The 18,064-nt window shown below is 42.3% G+C and overlaps 1 protein-coding gene across 4 annotated transcripts in view; it reads left to right on the forward strand.

The window, feature by feature from the left end:
• The first annotated feature begins 2,491 nt into the window (after window positions 1-2,491).
• LOC131245154 (mitochondrial inner membrane protein OXA1-like) overlaps window positions 2,492-18,064 on the forward strand; it is a 33,326-nt gene continuing 17,753 nt past the window's right edge. For 2 of the 4 annotated variants that reach the window (XM_058244413.1, XM_058244414.1), the window contains exons 1-3: window positions 2,499-2,752; window positions 4,048-4,515; window positions 16,439-16,529. In XM_058244413.1, the coding sequence (XP_058100396.1) occupies window positions 2,745-2,752; window positions 4,048-4,515; window positions 16,439-16,529 (567 nt within the window). In that variant the 5' untranslated portion in view covers window positions 2,499-2,744. Of the gene's footprint in view, window positions 2,753-4,047; window positions 4,516-16,438; window positions 16,530-18,064 lie in introns of all 4 variants that reach the window. The other 2 variants (XM_058244412.1, XM_058244411.1) reach the window with 2 other exon arrangements.

The following is an 18,064-nucleotide window of genomic DNA, read 5'->3' on the forward strand; positions in this document are numbered from 1 at the left end:
TCGGTATCACTGGATCAGGGATACTTTGGAATAGAAAATGTTACAGCTTGAGAAGGTTCACACGGACGATAATGAGTTAGACATGATGACCAAGGCATTGCTCAAGGGCAAGTTTGAGGTTTGTAAAAACCTAGATAGTTTGAAGAAGGTAAATTTCTCCTGAGTTGAAAAGGGAAAAATTTGATGAAGATTTTCTCCTCAGACTCGACCGGTCGAGTGCCTCGCATGACTAGTCGAGGGTGGTGCTTGACCAGTCGAGTGGCGCTTGACTCAAAGTCCAGTGACCAATTGTATTAATTCTGCCGCGTTGCTCTACCAGTTAAGGAGTCTGCTCGACCGGTCGAGGGTCCGCTCGACTAGTTGAGGTTACGCAGATTCATGTCCGAATTGTGTGCGGACTGCGTAAATTTGAGGTGATTTTCACAGAGGTGCGGAAATGAGTTTCCTAAACTATAAATATGGGTCCCAAGGGCTATTATAGGGCATATAAGAGAGTTTCCTAAAGCTTTGCAAGGGTTTGCTAAAGGGTTTAGAGCTATCAAAGGTGAGAGAGAGAGAGAGAGAGAGAGAGAGAGGAAGCTTGTGGAAGAGAGGTTCTGATCGTAGAGGTGATATACCGTGCACTCGACCTCTCAGCGCTTTTACGTTCTCTTGATCGGTGAGATCTTTCCGTTTTTCCATTATTCTTTTATTGTTCATCCGCTCATACGTGAATGAAGAATGTTTGATTCAAGTGGTGTGTGCTTGTGATCGGTTGTAACATTCTACTTCATAGTGTATTGTTGCTCTGGACGAGGTCCCGTACTTTTTACCCCTTTGAGGGTTTTCCACGTAAAAGTCTCTTGTGTCGTGTGGTTTATGCTTTGATGTTCTGTGCAACGGTCCCCCAACATTCAAAATATATAATTAGAAAACATGAGATACACTCAATTTAGGGACAATACCTTATACATGCATTTATTGTAACTTTTACAATTGCATCTACCTTAATCCCTCCGAATGCAGCGGGCCAAACAGGCAGTGTGTTGGCCATTCAAGCATAATAGTTGAAACCAGCGAAGGCCAGCGCCTAGTTGGAGCCTTTGGGTGTATCCTAAAATGCTAATGTGTCTCACTCCAAACAACGACCTGATCCTATAGTGGCCCATTAATGATCTGACCGTCCGTTACCTCTACATGTGACCCTACGGAGCCAATGCATGCAGATGAGCCTGAGTCGCGGTAGACGAATAAAAGGGAGAGAGACACTGCAAGTGCTCCCAATTCCCCCCCCACCCTCCTTTTTTTGGTAGATTTCGTTTTTGTTGTGTTGCAACGCAGGTCCAGCAAGTCTAAAGTACGCGTACCAAGGAAACAGTGATGATCGATCATTAAAAACTGGTTGTAGGCCACTTAAGTTTCATATCAAGCTGCTATTTGTTTTCTTTTTTCGTTCTTGTTTTTATTTTTTTTTATTTTTATTTTTAACCTCATTAATAAATTAGATGTCAAATAAAAATTATGAAAATATTATGGTGATTCATGGGAAGGTTTTAAGGTGGAACATTCAATCACCACTATTTTCTATGATATGGCCCGCCTGAGATTTGGATCTGCTTCATTTTTTGGATCAAAACCTAAAATGATAGGGCAAAATGGATGAACGGCATCGATATAGAATACATACATAAAGGTGGGTCCCACGGTAAGGGCCGCACCATCTTTGAATTAGGCTGATGCGTACCTAATCTGCTTCCGTTAAGCCGGGCCACGTGTCGAGGGAGCGGATCGGTGAGACCTCAATCCAGAGGTGGCTGGAACCCTGACTGTGGGGCTCACAGTGATGCATGTGCCTTACATCCACACCGTACAACCATTTTGAAAGCCCATTTTAGAAAAACAAAAAAGATGAAGCTGACTGAAATATTAGGTAGACCACACCACAGGAAACAGCCGTGAATGAATCTTCACCATTAAAAACTTTATAGATTTCACTGAAATGCTTATTTGCCATCCAACCTGTTGATAAGGCCACAAACAACTAGACGAAGAGGTCACACAGATATCACCGTGATCCAAAGCTTTTATGGCCCACAGGAAGTTTTTAATGGTCAATCGCCACCGTTTCCTGTACTATCGTCCATCTGCCTGCTTTTTTATTTTTATTTTTTATTTTTTATCATACCCTAAAATGAACTTTCGATATGGATAGATGGCGTGGATATGGTAACATACGTCACAGTGGATTCTACAGTCAAGGGTCCCAACCACCTCGGTGGATCCAGCGTCTCACCCAATCCGCTCCCACGTGCCGAGTGGTTCGATGATCTGAACCGTCCAAGTCGTAAACTCTGTGTTCGCGAGCAACAGCGAGAAAGTTACGCTGGACTGATGATTGTGACGTCACTCCTGCAAATGAGTTTAGAACAAACAAAAGGAAATTTTCAATGGCTCACATTCAACTCTAACAGTCAAAGACTGGTCGATCTGTTTGTGGTAGTAACGAGACTACGGACGGTTCAGATCATTGGACCATCTCAGCATGCGTGCGTCAGTGGAGAGTGGCACGCGTAGGATGTAGGGTGGCGACATGAGCAAATCGAACTCCTCTGTTCACATCTGTTTAAAACATTTCTTCTTCTTCCACTAGGGTTAGGGTTTAGGGTTTTGCTTCTTTCTGAGACTGTCTCGTCTCCAGAATCGATTTCCTTCACCTCTTGAAAAAATCATCGTCGAAGGAAGTAGAGATCTCGAAGTTGATTTCGATGTACCGGTCTGTAAATTCCCGTTTTTATCTATCTTTTCTTTTACTCAAAATTACAGCTGAGATTTTAAATATTTGTTGTATTTTTTATTTTTTTTTACCATTTCAATGTCCGTGTGATTCTCTCAATTCCATGAAAATTTCAATATCATGCGCGTTAGGAAATGATGTTTGCACCATGCTTTTTTAATTCTCACACCCCCTTTTGTGTTGGAATACCGACATAAAAAGGGTTGTATGTGTTGAAAGGAGAGGGTGTCAATATCATTTTTTTTTTGCTTTCTTTTGGGAGGCCAGTGTTCCGATTTTTGGATCCCTTTTTTCAGTTATCCGGGTTGTTCATCTCGTGGGCCTCTCAAGGGAGAGGAGCTTGCAAACTCCCTATCTCACAATTCTGGCTGTCCAGTTTCTGGTCTGGAAATTGATGGTTTAAATTAGAAGTATTGCCATTGGTCCTTATGCGTTGGGGAAAGGTCCACTAATCGGATGGCTGGGATTGTTTGATAGATGAGATTCTTGGTCTGTCACCTGCCATGTTGGTTTCCACCAGATTGACTATCTGGATCGGTGAAAGGTGGGCCGTCCCACCTACCTATAAGCTATAAGGACCGTTTGCCCAAATAGAAATGTGGGGATGGGTGTGCATGTGTGCGAGTGTGTCTGTTTTTATGCGTTTTGCAATTGCAGACGAGCCATTGTCGAGAATTTCTGAAATGGTAGCAGAAAATCAACTCAACATCGAAAAGATTCATTTTCCTTTTATCCAATTAACTGGTTCCTTTTCGATAATGGATTTTCAATTCATGCTCTTCATACTTGTTCTTTCTTGTACATTAAAGAAAGATGTTTGCTCGAATACATCTTGATGTATTGCAATTTGCAATATGTTACTTCAGAACTTTAGCCTTTGAATCTAGGTCGTCTTCTAACGACACAAACCATTTATACGATGTTTCTCACCTTGTATGGTGGATAGACAACAAACAAAGCCTCTCAAATTTTATTATTTCAACCATTTGAAATTTGTCTCTTTTGCTTTGAAAATGGATGGTCACCATGACTTTTGTATAATCAAAGGGTTGAAATATTCAGAGAGATTTTTGGGGCATCCCCCATGCAAAGAAGGCCCTATTACATAAACAGCTTGGGTCATTGAAAAAAACCCAATTCCAATGTCTAAAATCCCAATGTATCACATTGCAATATGTTGGGATGTATTTGAGCAAACCTCTTAATGAATATAAAAATTGGATAGTGATGTACTCTCATTGCTACCCATTTTGGTGTATCAATGGCTTTTGCAGGCGAAGCATCTCCTCCAAATTCACACTCCTCACCCGACGATGCCATCCTTCCTTTACCCACCTTCTTCTCCATGACGACAATGACAAAATTCACTCTGGTCCTGTTGCAGATCCTTCTCAAACCCAAAATGGCAATTTCCTACAGCGGGAATTTCACAGAAATTACAACCATGCCACTGCCGGTTTGGGTGCTCTCTTCCGCGAGAGAAGAGGTTTTGCCTCCTCCCTCCCTCTGGGTCTCGGACCCTCTTTCTGTAGCTATTCGTCGAGCACGATCGGGGATGGATCAGACAAAGTTGAGTACATGAGTGATGTTGCCAGTGTATTTACGGAAAAGAGCATGGAAGTGGCAGTCGTGCAGGCTACTGTTGCCAGTGAAGTTGCTGTTGCAGCTGCCGATTCCTTCTTACCTGTTGCATTCTTGCAGTATTTTATTGATGGGGTTCACAATGTTACCGGTTTGAATTGGTAAGGATTTCTAACTTAAAAAAAAAAATCCTTTTCTGTTTGCCTGTTGTTATTTTTTATACATTTAAGATCAATGAGCTTTGATTGTCATGTTATATTTGATTATGGTCCTAAAATGTATGAAAATTTGCGGTTAGGGAGGGTGGTCATAGAGTGGCTCAAGTGTACCACTTCAGGAATAAACTTTGTTTTTTATGGATTAAGATTAGATATTATCTGATTTCTCATGTATTGGTATGGAAATACACCGTCTACACTGTCTTACCCTCATTGCCTTTATTTAATGATTAGTGTATATCCAATATAGCAAATATCTGTATAAACATTTTTCTCTACTTTTCCCCTCTTCTTTTATAATTTGCATCAGTTTTTTTGTTCACCATTTTTTTTGACAATGTCGTCTGATAGAGATATCAAACACATCCATTTCATCTTTGCTTTGGTGGGACGTGCTCTGATATTGATATTCTAATCATAACATTAGTAAATTTTGTTGGGGGTTTTGAGTTGAGTGTGAGATTTCAAACTTGCTTACCGTATGTACACTAAATCCTACCAATGTCTCTAGCCAACATGCCCTGCGTTATTGTTTGGTATTTCTACCAATTTTATTTTTATTTTTTATCCTTGTACAACAATGTGAAGTGTGAGGACCATTGAGACAAGTGAATTCCCAATTATTGTAGGCTTGCACTGAGGGTTGGAATTGAACCCTCATCCTTTCGCATTGGTTACGGACAAGGTAACATGGCATTTGTAGGAGATCTAAGGTATTCAAAATCAGTTACGTAACGGTAACAGTCATAACCGTTATGCGTTAGGTTGAAACAAAGATGGAAGAAGAAAACAAAGGCTCCAGAGTAGTCGATAACATAGCAGAAGGCACCGAAGATCAACATCATACGTCGGTTTCGAGAGATTGGAAAGAAGTATCGCATAAAAAGGGAAAAGGGAAAGAAGCAGATAAGAAAGGTAGGGAAGCTACGAGCTATCCAACTCTATTCGTCAGAGGATATCTAGAAGGATGGCTTCCTATCAACCTTTCGAGAGTATTTGGTCGTGCGGGTGCGGTAATGGACGTGGTTATGCCAAGGGAAAGGTTAAATGGTAACTACAAAGGCTTTGCTTTGATCAAGATGAGTTCAGAAGAAGAACTATCCAGAGCGGTCCAGATGCTCCACGGCGAAAGTTTTGGTGGGGTTAGGATGCTAGTACAAAGGGCGAGGTATGGCCCTGAACGTAAAGAATCGAAGGGAATCTCTTCAACATCAACGGATCATCAGGTGACTCAGAGAAAGTATGCCCAAGATCGATCTCTTCTGACAGACTGACTCTCCTTCAAAGATGCATTTTTCAATCCTATAGGGTCATTGAAGCTACAACATGTTCAAAAATCCCGTCATTGTAACATAAAAGAAAAGTGATGGAAGAAGAAAGAAAGTAAAGAACACACCGAAGGGAAAGGGAAGGATTGCGTGCTGCAAATCAAACAAGAATGTCTAGATCGTTCTAGGAGGGAGTTGCAGGACATGGTAGTGGCGATTACTAGAGAAAGGGCCTCAATTTCCCAAGTGAGGAGCTGGATCGATGAATGCTGTAGAATCGAGCCAGAAATGTACACCATCAAACCCATAGGCTACAATGAGTTGTGGATCAAAGGGAGCCCGAGACTTAATCCGGACATCCTGATCATGGCAAGAGTGTTGCATTCAGATGGATCGGTTATCAGTGTGCAGAGGTGGGATGAATTATCCATCTTCGGCATAGAAGATGTTTGGATACTCATCTGGGGGATTCCATGGGAACTATGGTATGATGAGTTTTTCATTTCAGCGGCATCTCTACTAGGATCCTTTTTAGAGCTGGATCCGTAGATGAAGATTGGAGAAGAGATGGCCGTGATCAGAGTTTGGGTAAGAAGAAGAAAGGGGGACCCACTGCCGAACCATACCAGGTCCATGCGGACAATAGAAAGATAGATTTGCCGTTGTAAAGGGAGGTGAATAACGACCATGTTCCTAAGTGGGGTGATCTCTGGAGGATTAAGGAACCCATCTCCCCCCTTCCGAGACAAGGGCAGAGGCGGTGGAGCATGATGGTGCATGAGTTTTGTGCTCCCGGGGAGTACTGAATCCAATTCCTTTCTCTCCAGCTGTCTCACTCGATGACAACGTCAGTGGGAAGTCTTATCGTGAGACACGTGGCACGTTTTCTAATCCCAATAACTCCGAATCCCGAATCGTTGAGTCGTCCAAGTGTTCGGAAGTGATACTACCACGCCACCCAATCTTCTCATCGACTTCGAGGGAGTCAGAGGGTCTTCTCAGTTGTCAGGCAAAAGGGACATGTGGTAGCTCCGGAGGCTGCTATGATGGCTCGGGTCTGTCTATAAAGGCATGCATTGGGTCTGAAGCTGATGCGTTGGCTACTTTGGGTCCTGCAATATCTATTCCCCTTAATATCAACCTCTCATTATATCCTGATCCAAGCTCCGAGTGCAGTTTGGTGCCAATATCTCGAGCCTCGAAAGATTTTTTCCACAATAATTCCCCTCTAGCTGGAGAGTCTCCTATTTCTGACAGTCCTACAGTGACATGGAAGCTTCCTCCTTTGATTCAAGCAAAGCAGTTGGGCGTGTCGGTGCCGTCTCGGACGGATAGATTGAGCAATCACGACTCCCTGTTTGTTTCAAGCCCCCTAGGTGTGTATGGGTGATGAGGTTTTTGAGTATCATTCCTCGCAATCGGAAAATCCGATTTCTCGCGGTTCTCACTTATCTTGCCCTTTTTCTTCCACATGCGATTGGTCAGATCAAGCTCTTATCACTTTGTTCCAGGACGAAACTGGAGATGGAATAATAGAAGCAGAGCCGTTGCAGATACGAGCTGGAATTTCACCGGATCAGGAGAAAGTGTTTGATAAGAAGATGAAAGATGAAGAACACAGGGCTAAATTGATTGACATCATATAGAAAAAGAAATGGATTTGAGATGCTATGGGACATGTCGGAAGATCCTTAGGGATGTCTTTTGGGGACTGTCCGGAGGATTATATAGCATTATTTCAATGCGTCGAAGCTCGCGGAAAACCTCTAACAGTAACGAGATCTCCCAAAAATCGTCTCTCTAGGTCATGTAGTAACAAAGAATTACAGACTCTTGCAATGAGTCCTGGTTTGTCCGTCAGACTTAATGTTGACACAGGGCTTCAGGGTATTCGGGGCAGTTCAGTTCCCCAATGAAGATCGTTTCTTGGAACGTTAGGGGCATGGGGTCTAAGCAGAAAAGAAGGCTCATAAAAGATTTTTGTGAGAGATGTAACCTTGATGTGATTTGCCTTCAGGAAACTAAGGTGCAACAGTTTAATGATCGTCTGTTGGGTACCATTTGGAAGGCGAAAGATGCTAAATGGTTGGTCCTCGACGCCATTGGTAGCGTTGGCGGAATTTTGATGGCGTGGAAATCATCTCAGTGGGCATTACAGAAAAGCTGGGTCGGCATCTTCTCGGTTTCGGCTATTCTGCAGGGGTAAATCGTTTGGTTCTCGATGCCTCGTTTCCTCTGTGTATGGTCCTACCATGGAAGCTAGCAGAAAAGACTTCTGGGATGAATTGAGCGCAACAAGATAGAGTTTTTCAGGCCCTTGCTGTATAGTTGGGGACTTCAACATGATAAGATACACGGAAGAAAAATCCCATGGTAACAAGGTAACTCCTGTGATGAGAGCTTTCTCGAGTTGGATTGACGATCACGAATTAGTGGACCTCCCTTTGCTTGGTTCTAGATTTACATGGACCAATGGGAGAGCGAATCCAATTCTATCTAGATTGGATAGATTCTTGGTATCCATTGAGTGGTTGGAATTGTCCCCCTTTGTCTCTCAATCAGTCCTTCCGAGAACTACATCTGACCATTGTCTGGTGTTCCTCATGGTTGAGGAGCAAAATTGGGGTCCGAAACCATTTAGGTTCGAAACCTCTTGGTTAAAAATTAAAGGCTTTCAACAGATGATAACTGATTGGTGGGTTGGTTTTCAGGTGGAAGGTTTTGTAGGTTACAGGCTATGTACCAAATTTAGACTTCTAAAGGAAAATATAAAGCAATGGAAACAAAAGGAGTTGCGTAAAAGGGAATTGGAAATGGAATCAATTTTATCAGAACTGCAAATGATAGATGTTCGAGCAGAATATGGGCCGATGTCAATAGATATTTTGGCCAGAAGAATCCAGCTCATTCAATGTCTATCTGATAGGGTCCTTGAAAATGAAATCTATTGGAAACAAAAATCCCGCGCGAAATGGATTATGGAGGGAGACAAGAACACAAAATACTTTCATAGCATAGCCAATATGCATGCCAGAATCAACAAGATCAGCAGCATAGCTCGTTCGACTCGACTCGAAAAAGCTCAATTCGACTCGGTTCGAAGCTGAGTTCGAGCCGAGTCGAGCTGATTTTTTGAGCTCGAAAATGAGTTCGAGTCGGCCCTAGCTCGACTTGACTCAGATCGAACCCAACTCGAATCAAATTCGGATCGAACTAGTTCGGTGACTCGGTTACTTTGATATTGATGTTGCTCACCAAGTGTTTGATGAAATGACTCAACGAACTGTGGTTGGTGGCAAGGAATGTATGTATATGAAACAAATACCCCCTTTTTTTTCTTGATTTTTGATGTTGCTTACAAGGTGTTTAATAAAGTACCTGTAAAACCATTGCTGCTATTTTAAATACAGTGAGATTTTGAAGGTGCGGTACATGTGTTTGTGAAAATGCTGCACAGGCGAACTTGGCTTGAACTGGCCCGAGCTGCTGACCGAACCGAGCCGAGCTGGCCAGTCAGGCTCGAGGACCGAGCTTAGCTGAGTTCGAGCTAGGGTCAGCTAGTGGCCGAGCCGAGTCGAGGTAAAGCTAGCTCGACTTGGTTCGACTTGATGTGCACCCCTAAGCATAGTTGTGAACGATGCTCGTATTGAAGATAAAGATATGATTGCGGAAGAGGCTATCGCACATTTCAGCACTCTGCTCAAGGGAGAAGATTGGGTTAGGCCTCATTTAGATCATCTTCATGTAGATAGTGTTTGGTGAAGATGTTAAACTCCTGGAATCTCCCTTTTCTGTGGAAGAAGTGAGGATGGCGGTTGATTCCTTCGGGGGTGATAAGGCCCCTGGTCCAGATGGATTTCCTATGCTGTTCTTTCAAAAATTTTGGGATGCTATTCAAGATGACGTTATGGAGTTCTTTAGCGAATTTCATGGTAGAGGTAGACTCTCAAAAGGGCTTGGGGCCTCCTTTATAGCTTTAATTCCAAAAATATCGGGTGTGGCTATTTTCAAAGATTTCAGACCGATTAGCTTACTTGGGGGACCTTACAAAATTCTGGCAAAAGTCTTAGTGTCTCATTTGAAGAAGGTAATAGGGGAGATCATTTCTAGCAATCAAAGTGTGTTTATCCCGGGTAGGCAGATAGTCGATTGCGTGCTTATAGCGAATGAATGTTTGGACTCTGGTCATAGATCCGGATTGAAGAGTATCATATGCAAGTTGGATATTGAAAAGGCCTATGATCATGTTGATTGGGGCTTCCTGTAATACATGTTGAAGCGGATGGGCTTTGGTGACAGATGGAGAGCATGGATGGGAGAGTGCATTGGTTCGGCTTACTTTTCTATTCTTCTCAACGGATCCCCGAAAGGCTTCTTCAAAAGTTCGAGAGGTTTGAGGCAAGGCGACCCTTTGTCCCCGTTGCTTTTCCTTATAGTGGGGGAGGCCCTATCCAGGATGCTACACAAAGGGCAAGAGGTAGGTATTTTAAGTGGAATCAAAGTGAAAGGAATGTGCAGCCCTATCTCGCATGTTCAGTTTGCGGATGATACTTTGGTTTTTTCTGATGCGACTCTAGAAAAGGTGGACAATTTGCACACAATGATACGTAGTTTCGAGGTAGTTTCAAGGTTGAGAGTTAATATGGCGAAGTCTAAGATGTTTTGGGTTAACATGGAGGTTTGAGGCAGGACGACCCTTTGTCCCCATTTCTTTTCCTCATAGTGGGGGAAGGCCCTATCTAGGATGCCACACAATGGGCAAGAGGTAGGTATTTTAAGTGGAATCAGAGTGAAAGGTATGTGCAGCCCGATCATGTTCAGTTTGCGGATGATACTATGGTTTTTTTTTATGTGACTCTAGAAAAGGTGGACAATTTGCGCACAACGATATGTTGTTTTGAGGTAGTTTTAGGGTTGAGAGTAAATATGGCGAAGTCTAAGATGTATGGGGTTAACATGTAGGAAGAGGAGGTATGTAAATGGGTGGATTTCTTCGATTGCTCATCGACTTCTTTCCTGACTACATTTGTTGGCCTCCCTTTGTGTATAGGATCGCCTCCTAAGACCTTATGGGATAAGGTTATGATGCGGGACAATTAACCACTTGCTCTAAAAGCTCGATACCAAATTTGATGCAGGACATGAAATTCAAATATGATGTGCGAGATTTCAGGCTTAAAATCACGTTAGTTCAGAAACAATTACACATTCCATATCCCACACAAAAGTCCAAGCATTCAATCAAGGGGAATCTTATGCGGATCCAGGCCTACACATGCTAGGGCCGACTCAATCAAAATTATAGACCAAACAAGAATCAAAGGAGGGTAAATTCATCCACACATGCACAAAAATAATTTTCCCAATCCAAGGGATTCACATGTTTCAATTCGGGAAAACCTAGGGTTAAAAAAGGGCATAGAAATTGGGATTTAGGACAATCTAGGGTTAGGGTTAGGGAAATCAGGTGAGAGAGGAGTGAAGGAGATGAGAGAGCACCTGTGATCGGCCCGCACGAGTGGACAACAAATTGGCTTGACGCACTTGCGTGGATGGTGGCCCACACGTGTGTGGGGCCCACGAATCTAGGATTGGCCAGCTAGGGTCTGGTCGGCCAAGGATGGGCCATCTTCCTTCCAAATTTCAGGGCAAACGGATGATCGGTTTGAACACAGTGCTCCGCCGAAGTTTTAGCCCTCCTGCAGGGCCAGATTCTGGAAATCTGCTATAGGGAGAAGAATTGTTGCAATATATGACTGATTCGAAGTGTAGATGATGGGGTGAGATGAGAAGAAGAGATCGTGGAAGATGGGTAATAGAGATGGCGATGGATGGGGGCGAATTTGGATAGATGTGGCTTCGCACCACGGTAGTTAGCCCTTGGATGAAGGGAGGGCTTCGCACCCAATTAGGCTTCACAACTCAGAGAGGAGGAGAACGCAGAATTTTTATTAATATTCAATGAATCAAAAGAACTACAGGGGGTGCCTATTTATAGGGAAAACCCTATACCCCTAAACTCGCGCCATGTGCGCAACCTATTATTTGGCGATGAAGTAAACTAAAATAAAAACCAAACGAAGAAATCTAAAGCGTTCATGATGCTCTAAATAATAACAATAAGCAAAACCTAAAATATGAAATCAATCCGACTAGTGCGCCACGATTATGAGATCTCATGATGGACTTTTCTCGACTATCGGGCCCACTCTTTGAATCAAAACTCCGTCTTCTAATTAGGAGGCCCTCCCTGAACGTTGTCATCGAGCCAGATCGACGGTGGGGCTCTCCTTCGTATGTACATGCATAGGGGGCGGCCGGCGTGCGTGCGCGTGATGTCCCCATCAATCTCCCCGGCTGCAAAGATTTCGCCAATGAAATAAAACTCCTGAACCGCTCCAGGATGTCAGAAGCAAGTCTCTGAAGCTCTTCCTCAGTGAGCCACGTACTGTCTAAAGCTGGGCGTGACTTCCATTTAACCAGGTATTTCTGAAACCCACCGTCCGACGTTGAAACTATCTGATGGTCCAGGATATCATCTATTTTTTCTCTGGGCGTGTGAAGGCTAGGTATGGGAGGTAGAGGCTGGGAAGAAAGGTCGTGAAGAGTAACTATGGGAAGTAGAGGCTGGAAAAGTGGGCCGGGACGGGTAGGTATGGGACAGAGGTTGAGAAAATGGGTCGGGAATGGTAGGTATGGGAGGTAGAGGCTGAGAAAATGGGCCAGGATGGGTAGGTATGGGATATAGAGGCTGAGAAAATGGGTCGAGAAAGGTAAGTATGAGAGGTAGAGGTTGGGAAGATGGGTCGGGAGGGGGCCATGGATCAAGGGATAAATCTGGGGAATCAGAATGGGTGGGCGAAGGGTCAGACAAAGTAGCAGTGGTCCCCTGAAAAGTAACTAGATCCTTCACATTGAATGCAGAACTAATTCCCATGGAAGGTGGAAGATCTACCTCATACGCATTGAGACCGTTTCGTTTTATAATTTTGAAAACTTACGAACGGCTTTCAGAGGATACCACTCGGGCCTGATATGGACTATCACAGAGTCTCCAATATTGAATTCTTTGAAACGTTCATGTTGGTCTGCAGAAAATTTGTAATGTTCATTACTAGTAGTGATCTTCTGCCTGATTTCTTGATGCCATGAATGAATGTGATGCGCAAAAGACTCTGCAGGCTCTGACGGCCTATGGGACTGACATAGGGACGATATCAATAGGTTTTTCAGGTTTATAACCAGTAACGACTTCATAAGAAATAAGACCTGTGGACCTATCGACAGAATTATTAAAAGCAAACTCGGCTGTAGGTATTACGGTGTCCCATATTCTGGTGTGCTCTATATCCCTCCTAGGGGAGACTCATCCGGTAGATCATTAGGAAAGACATCACGTAATTCATCCATTACCGGAATGACCTTAGTGGGTAACTCTACACTAGCCTCTGGGGCGCTTTCTCCAATCACAAGGCCGCACATGTTGTACCCCTCAAAATAGTGTTCTTGATGTCCCTCATGGGGTGGGTGCACGGGTGCACGCCCATAATTGATTCCTTGACCAACTCCATTCATTGGTCTATCCTCCAGGTCACCTGCCTGAGATTGGACATCTACCTCAATGGTGGGGTTTGTCCTGGCGATGGTCTTTAGTCGGGTAATGCGCACATCAAGTTGTTCAAAGCATTGATCCATTTCCAAGTGCTTATCCAAAGACTCGATCTGTTGGGACAACTTGTTTGGTGACTCTAGCAGTTATTCCATGTTTAGTGTAGGGTGCAAACCAAAATTCAGCAATATAGTTGTCAAAATATAAGAATTTTTTTTTATATTTTATTTTATTTAATATTTTTTAAGAAACGACCTAGTTTCTAAAAACGAAAAAGGAAAGTTTCTGAAAACAAATTAGGAAAGTTTCTAAAAAAGCAACCTAGTTTCTATAAACGAAAAAAAGGAACGTTTCTAAAAACAAATTAGGAAAGTTTCTAAAAAAGCAACCTAGTTTCTAAAAACGAAAAAAGAAATTTTTCTAAAAACAAATTAGGAAAGTTTCTATATAAAAAAAACAACCTAGTTTCTAAAAAAAGAAAAAGGAAAGTTTCTAAAAATAGAAAGTAAGTTAGTTTCTAAAAAAGAAAAAGGAAAGTAAACTAGTTTCTAAAAAGAGAAAGGAAAGGAAATTAGTTTCTAAAAACAAATTAAGAAAGCTTCTAAAAATTTAGTTTCTAAAAACAGAAAAGGAAAGTTTCTAAACCTAGAAATAGAAAACTAAGTTAATTTCTAAAATAATTCAAATAAGTGGTTAATAGAAAATTTCAGCAGCTTATGTTAGGATTTATGGACCTCTAAACAGTCATATATGATGAGAATTAATGCGTAATGGACATAAACAACTAAACCCTAAACATGTAATGTATTTCCCTATAAGAACCGTAAGCTCTGATACTAAATTTGATGCAGGACAATCAACCACTTGCTCTAAAAGCTCGAGCTTTTAGAGCAAGTGGTTAATTGTCCTGCATCAAATTGGTATCAGAGCAGGAGGTCTCGTGTTTGAGACTCCTCACCGGAGGTGATTAATGCAGGGTCATTTTCACACTGAGCTCGAGTGGGGTCGCCTGTGGGATGCAGGGGCACACTCGGGGTGGGGACCCATGCGATTTGGGGCCCACGGGGGAGGTCTCGTGTTCGAGACTCCTTACCAGGGGTAATTAATGCGCATTTCATACCGGGCTCGAGTGGGGTAGCATACGGGATGCGGGGACACACTTGGGGTGGGCGGCCCATGTGATCTGGGGCCCACGAAGGGGGTTCGGCCGAGGTCCTAACCCATGAGATGTGGGGCTTGGGCTATGAGATAAAGGGATTAATTCGCCATATTCTAACAGTTCGAGCTTTTAGAGCAAGTGGTTAATTGTCTTGCATCAGGTTATACGTATGTTTGAGAAATATCTCGCTAGATGAAAATGTCGTTATTTATTGCCTTACCCTTATAAAGGCCACCCTCTCTAATTTGCCATTGTATTTCATGTCCTTATATAGATGCCCGGCGTTAGTTTTAGTTACCTTAGAAAAATTAAGATGTGATTTCCTATGGTATGGTAAGGAGGAAAAGTAGAAATTTCATCCCGTTGAAGGGAAACAGGTGTGCAAGCATTTTCAAGAAGGTGGTGCAGGGGTAAAGGATCTTAAGATGATGAATTGGGCTCTTCTTGGGAAGTGGACCTGGAGATTAGGGACAGAAGGAGGGAGTCTTTGGAACAAGATTATCAAAAGTAAATATGGCAGGTCAGTAGGTGGCTGGTGGACAAAAGACTCATCCTCTTATAGGGCCTCGGCTCTCTGGAGGGGAATCTTATATATGAAAAAGGAGGTTCTCAAAGGCGTTGGTTTTGAGTTAGGAAAGGGAGATAATATTCGTTTTTTGGGGAAGACATGGGTGGGAGATGTGCCTCTGAAAGAAGGTTTTCCGAATATTTTTCTCCTGGCCCCTAAGCAAGACATTTCTGTGACTGCTTGCTATTATGTTTCGGCTGGCAAAATAGAGTGGAATTTGGTTTGCAGAAGGAACCTTCAAGATTGGGAGGTCAGTGAGTATGTGGATCTTCTTGAATGCATTTATAGATCTAAGCCTAATCAGTTAAGTGCAGATAGACTTCTCTGGAGACCGGAAAAATCTAGCAGGTTTTCAGTCAAATCTCTTTACTATCTGCTCCATACCAATCAGTTTGCTATAGATGATCATGTGTCAAAACATATATGGAAATATCCGGCCCCTCCTAAGATAGTGTCCTTTGGATGGTTGGTTGGAAAAAAGAAGATTCTTACGGTTGATAATTTGAGGAAAAGGGGAATGATATTAGTTAATATCTGCTTACGTTGTATGGGGGATGAAGAATCGGTCAATCACCTTCTCGTTCACTGCCCTTTTATTGCTAAAATTTGGTCTGAATTTTGTTCTCGATTCAGGATCAATTGGTGTCTTTCTGGCTTGGCGGATCTTCTTCTAAAAGCATGGCATGGGGTGAGGATAAGAAAGAAAAGGACTCGGATATGGAGAATGGCCATTCTCACAGTTTGGTGGTCCGTTTGGAAAGAAAGAAATGGGAGATGCTTTAGAGATGTTTCAAACTCTGTCGAGGTTGTCGCCTCCAAGGCAAAGTGTTTGATGATAGAATGGGCTGCTCATGTAGATTTTTTGAAGGGTTATGACCTTCTCTTTCATGGAGTCTAGTAGAATCTGCTTTCTCAGTGGATCCTCTCTCCTTTTCTGTACTTTTTTCCTTTTTCTTTTATATATATATATATATCGTCATCTTTCAAAAATAAAAAATAAAAAATCCTGCTAGGCTATTGTGAGTAATTCTTCAAGGAAGTAGTGTTATATAAATTGTCAATGTGTTATCTTTGCTATAACTGCTTCTGTTAAATTTTAAGATATGAAGGATTTGTGAATTACAAATAACTATCTTTAATGCATAGTTGTATGGCTCTATTCTTACTTGGGCTATGCTGACCATGATTATTAGATGCCATTGGATCTGGTAGCCGATTTTATTGATACCTCTATGTTTTCTGAAGTCATATCTCTATTCCAGGTGGGCAGCCATTGCTTTAACAACTTTAATGATTCGATGTGCTACAGCCCCTCTTCTAATAAATCAACTCAAAGCAACTTCAAAACTTACTGTAAGTTGCATTTGTTGCTTCATCTCTAGTCGTCAATATTTTTTTTTGAAATGATTCATCTCTAGTTGTCATGTTTGCTTAATTCACCAAAAAGTTGTTGATATCAAGCCTTCAAATTCAATTGTTCTTTAGTGTTGATTTTTTGGATTGTAATATTCTTTGATGCACAAAGTATTATCCCACCCACCTGCACCTGCTACACATGCACACCCCATCTGCACGCACCCACACACCCACCCACACACCCACACACAGACATGCCCACATACAATCACATATTTGCATGCATGCATACACCTAACAGGCACACACACACACATGGTAATATTCATAGTGTTGACACTACCATAAGTTACATTAGTGTCAACCTCTGTGGGGCCCACTGTGATGCACACACTAGATCCAACCCATCCACCAGGTTCCCCTTCAATGTTAGGCCATAGGGCCAAAAAATCAGCCTGATTGGAAACTTAGGAGGGCCACACCATTGGGAACAACTGGGAGAAAACACCCAACCAATAAAACTTTTGAGACTGTTGGGCTCACCATGTTCTGTATGTGCCATCCAAACAATGATCTGGTGCAGCACACAAGGATGAAGGAGCTCTGAAAGCCAGGCCATTCCAAGACTCAGGTGGGCCATTCCTGTGATTTGGAGTTTTTAGGCATGATTTCACACTATTCTCTTTTGTGCAGCCACCTGAGTTGGAGATTGACTGGATTTTTGGGCTCAAGGGTGAACATGATGGGGTGCACATGACGGATGGAATCGATGTCATGCAGCCATCTTCACACACACACACACACACACACACACATATACATACATACTACGTGTGGATATTTGTATATGTATATATACATGTAGATACTAGATATACAATTATGCATAAGGGAAGCTTACCATATATGTGTGTTTAGTACACACACAGCCACATTAATGTATGTATAGCTTAGATGATGACGATGGCGAATATATGTATGTATATGTGTCTGTATTTGTTTCTACATGTATATGTATGTATACATGTATTCTCGTGGATTGGACTAAGCACCTTTCATGGGGTGACTAAGTTCTTGGCAGTTTGAATTTTATTGGAAATTTGGACTGGAAACTGGAACCAGTACTGTCGGTGATGCTTATATGTTCCTAAACTAAACTACTGGTTTGGTGTGGGGATTAGAGGATAGATCATGAAATAATCCCTGACGAGCTGTTTCCAAGTTATATATTTTTCTATCAAGTTCATGTAATACAGTAGAGTTGGATGATGAGTCAAGTTCGGGGATGATGACTGGTTCTCACTTCCCTTCTTCTTCTTCTTCTTTGTTTTTTTTTTTTTTTTTTTGTGAATTGAGGAAAACTCTTGCATCTGTTAATGCCTTACTATAATTGTGGATGTTCATCTCAACTTTACACCATTCTGCAGGTGTCAGCTCACACTTATTTTTTGGAAGTTTTGTCTTGCTGCCTTTTGTTTTTTTGAGTTTGTTTTTGTTAATAGTAGATGAGCCATCATTGCTTTGCCAATTCA

This window comes from Magnolia sinica, chromosome 5, assembly GCF_029962835.1.
Source record: "Magnolia sinica isolate HGM2019 chromosome 5, MsV1, whole genome shotgun sequence".
In the NCBI taxonomy this organism is placed as follows: Eukaryota; Viridiplantae; Streptophyta; class Magnoliopsida; order Magnoliales; family Magnoliaceae; genus Magnolia; species Magnolia sinica.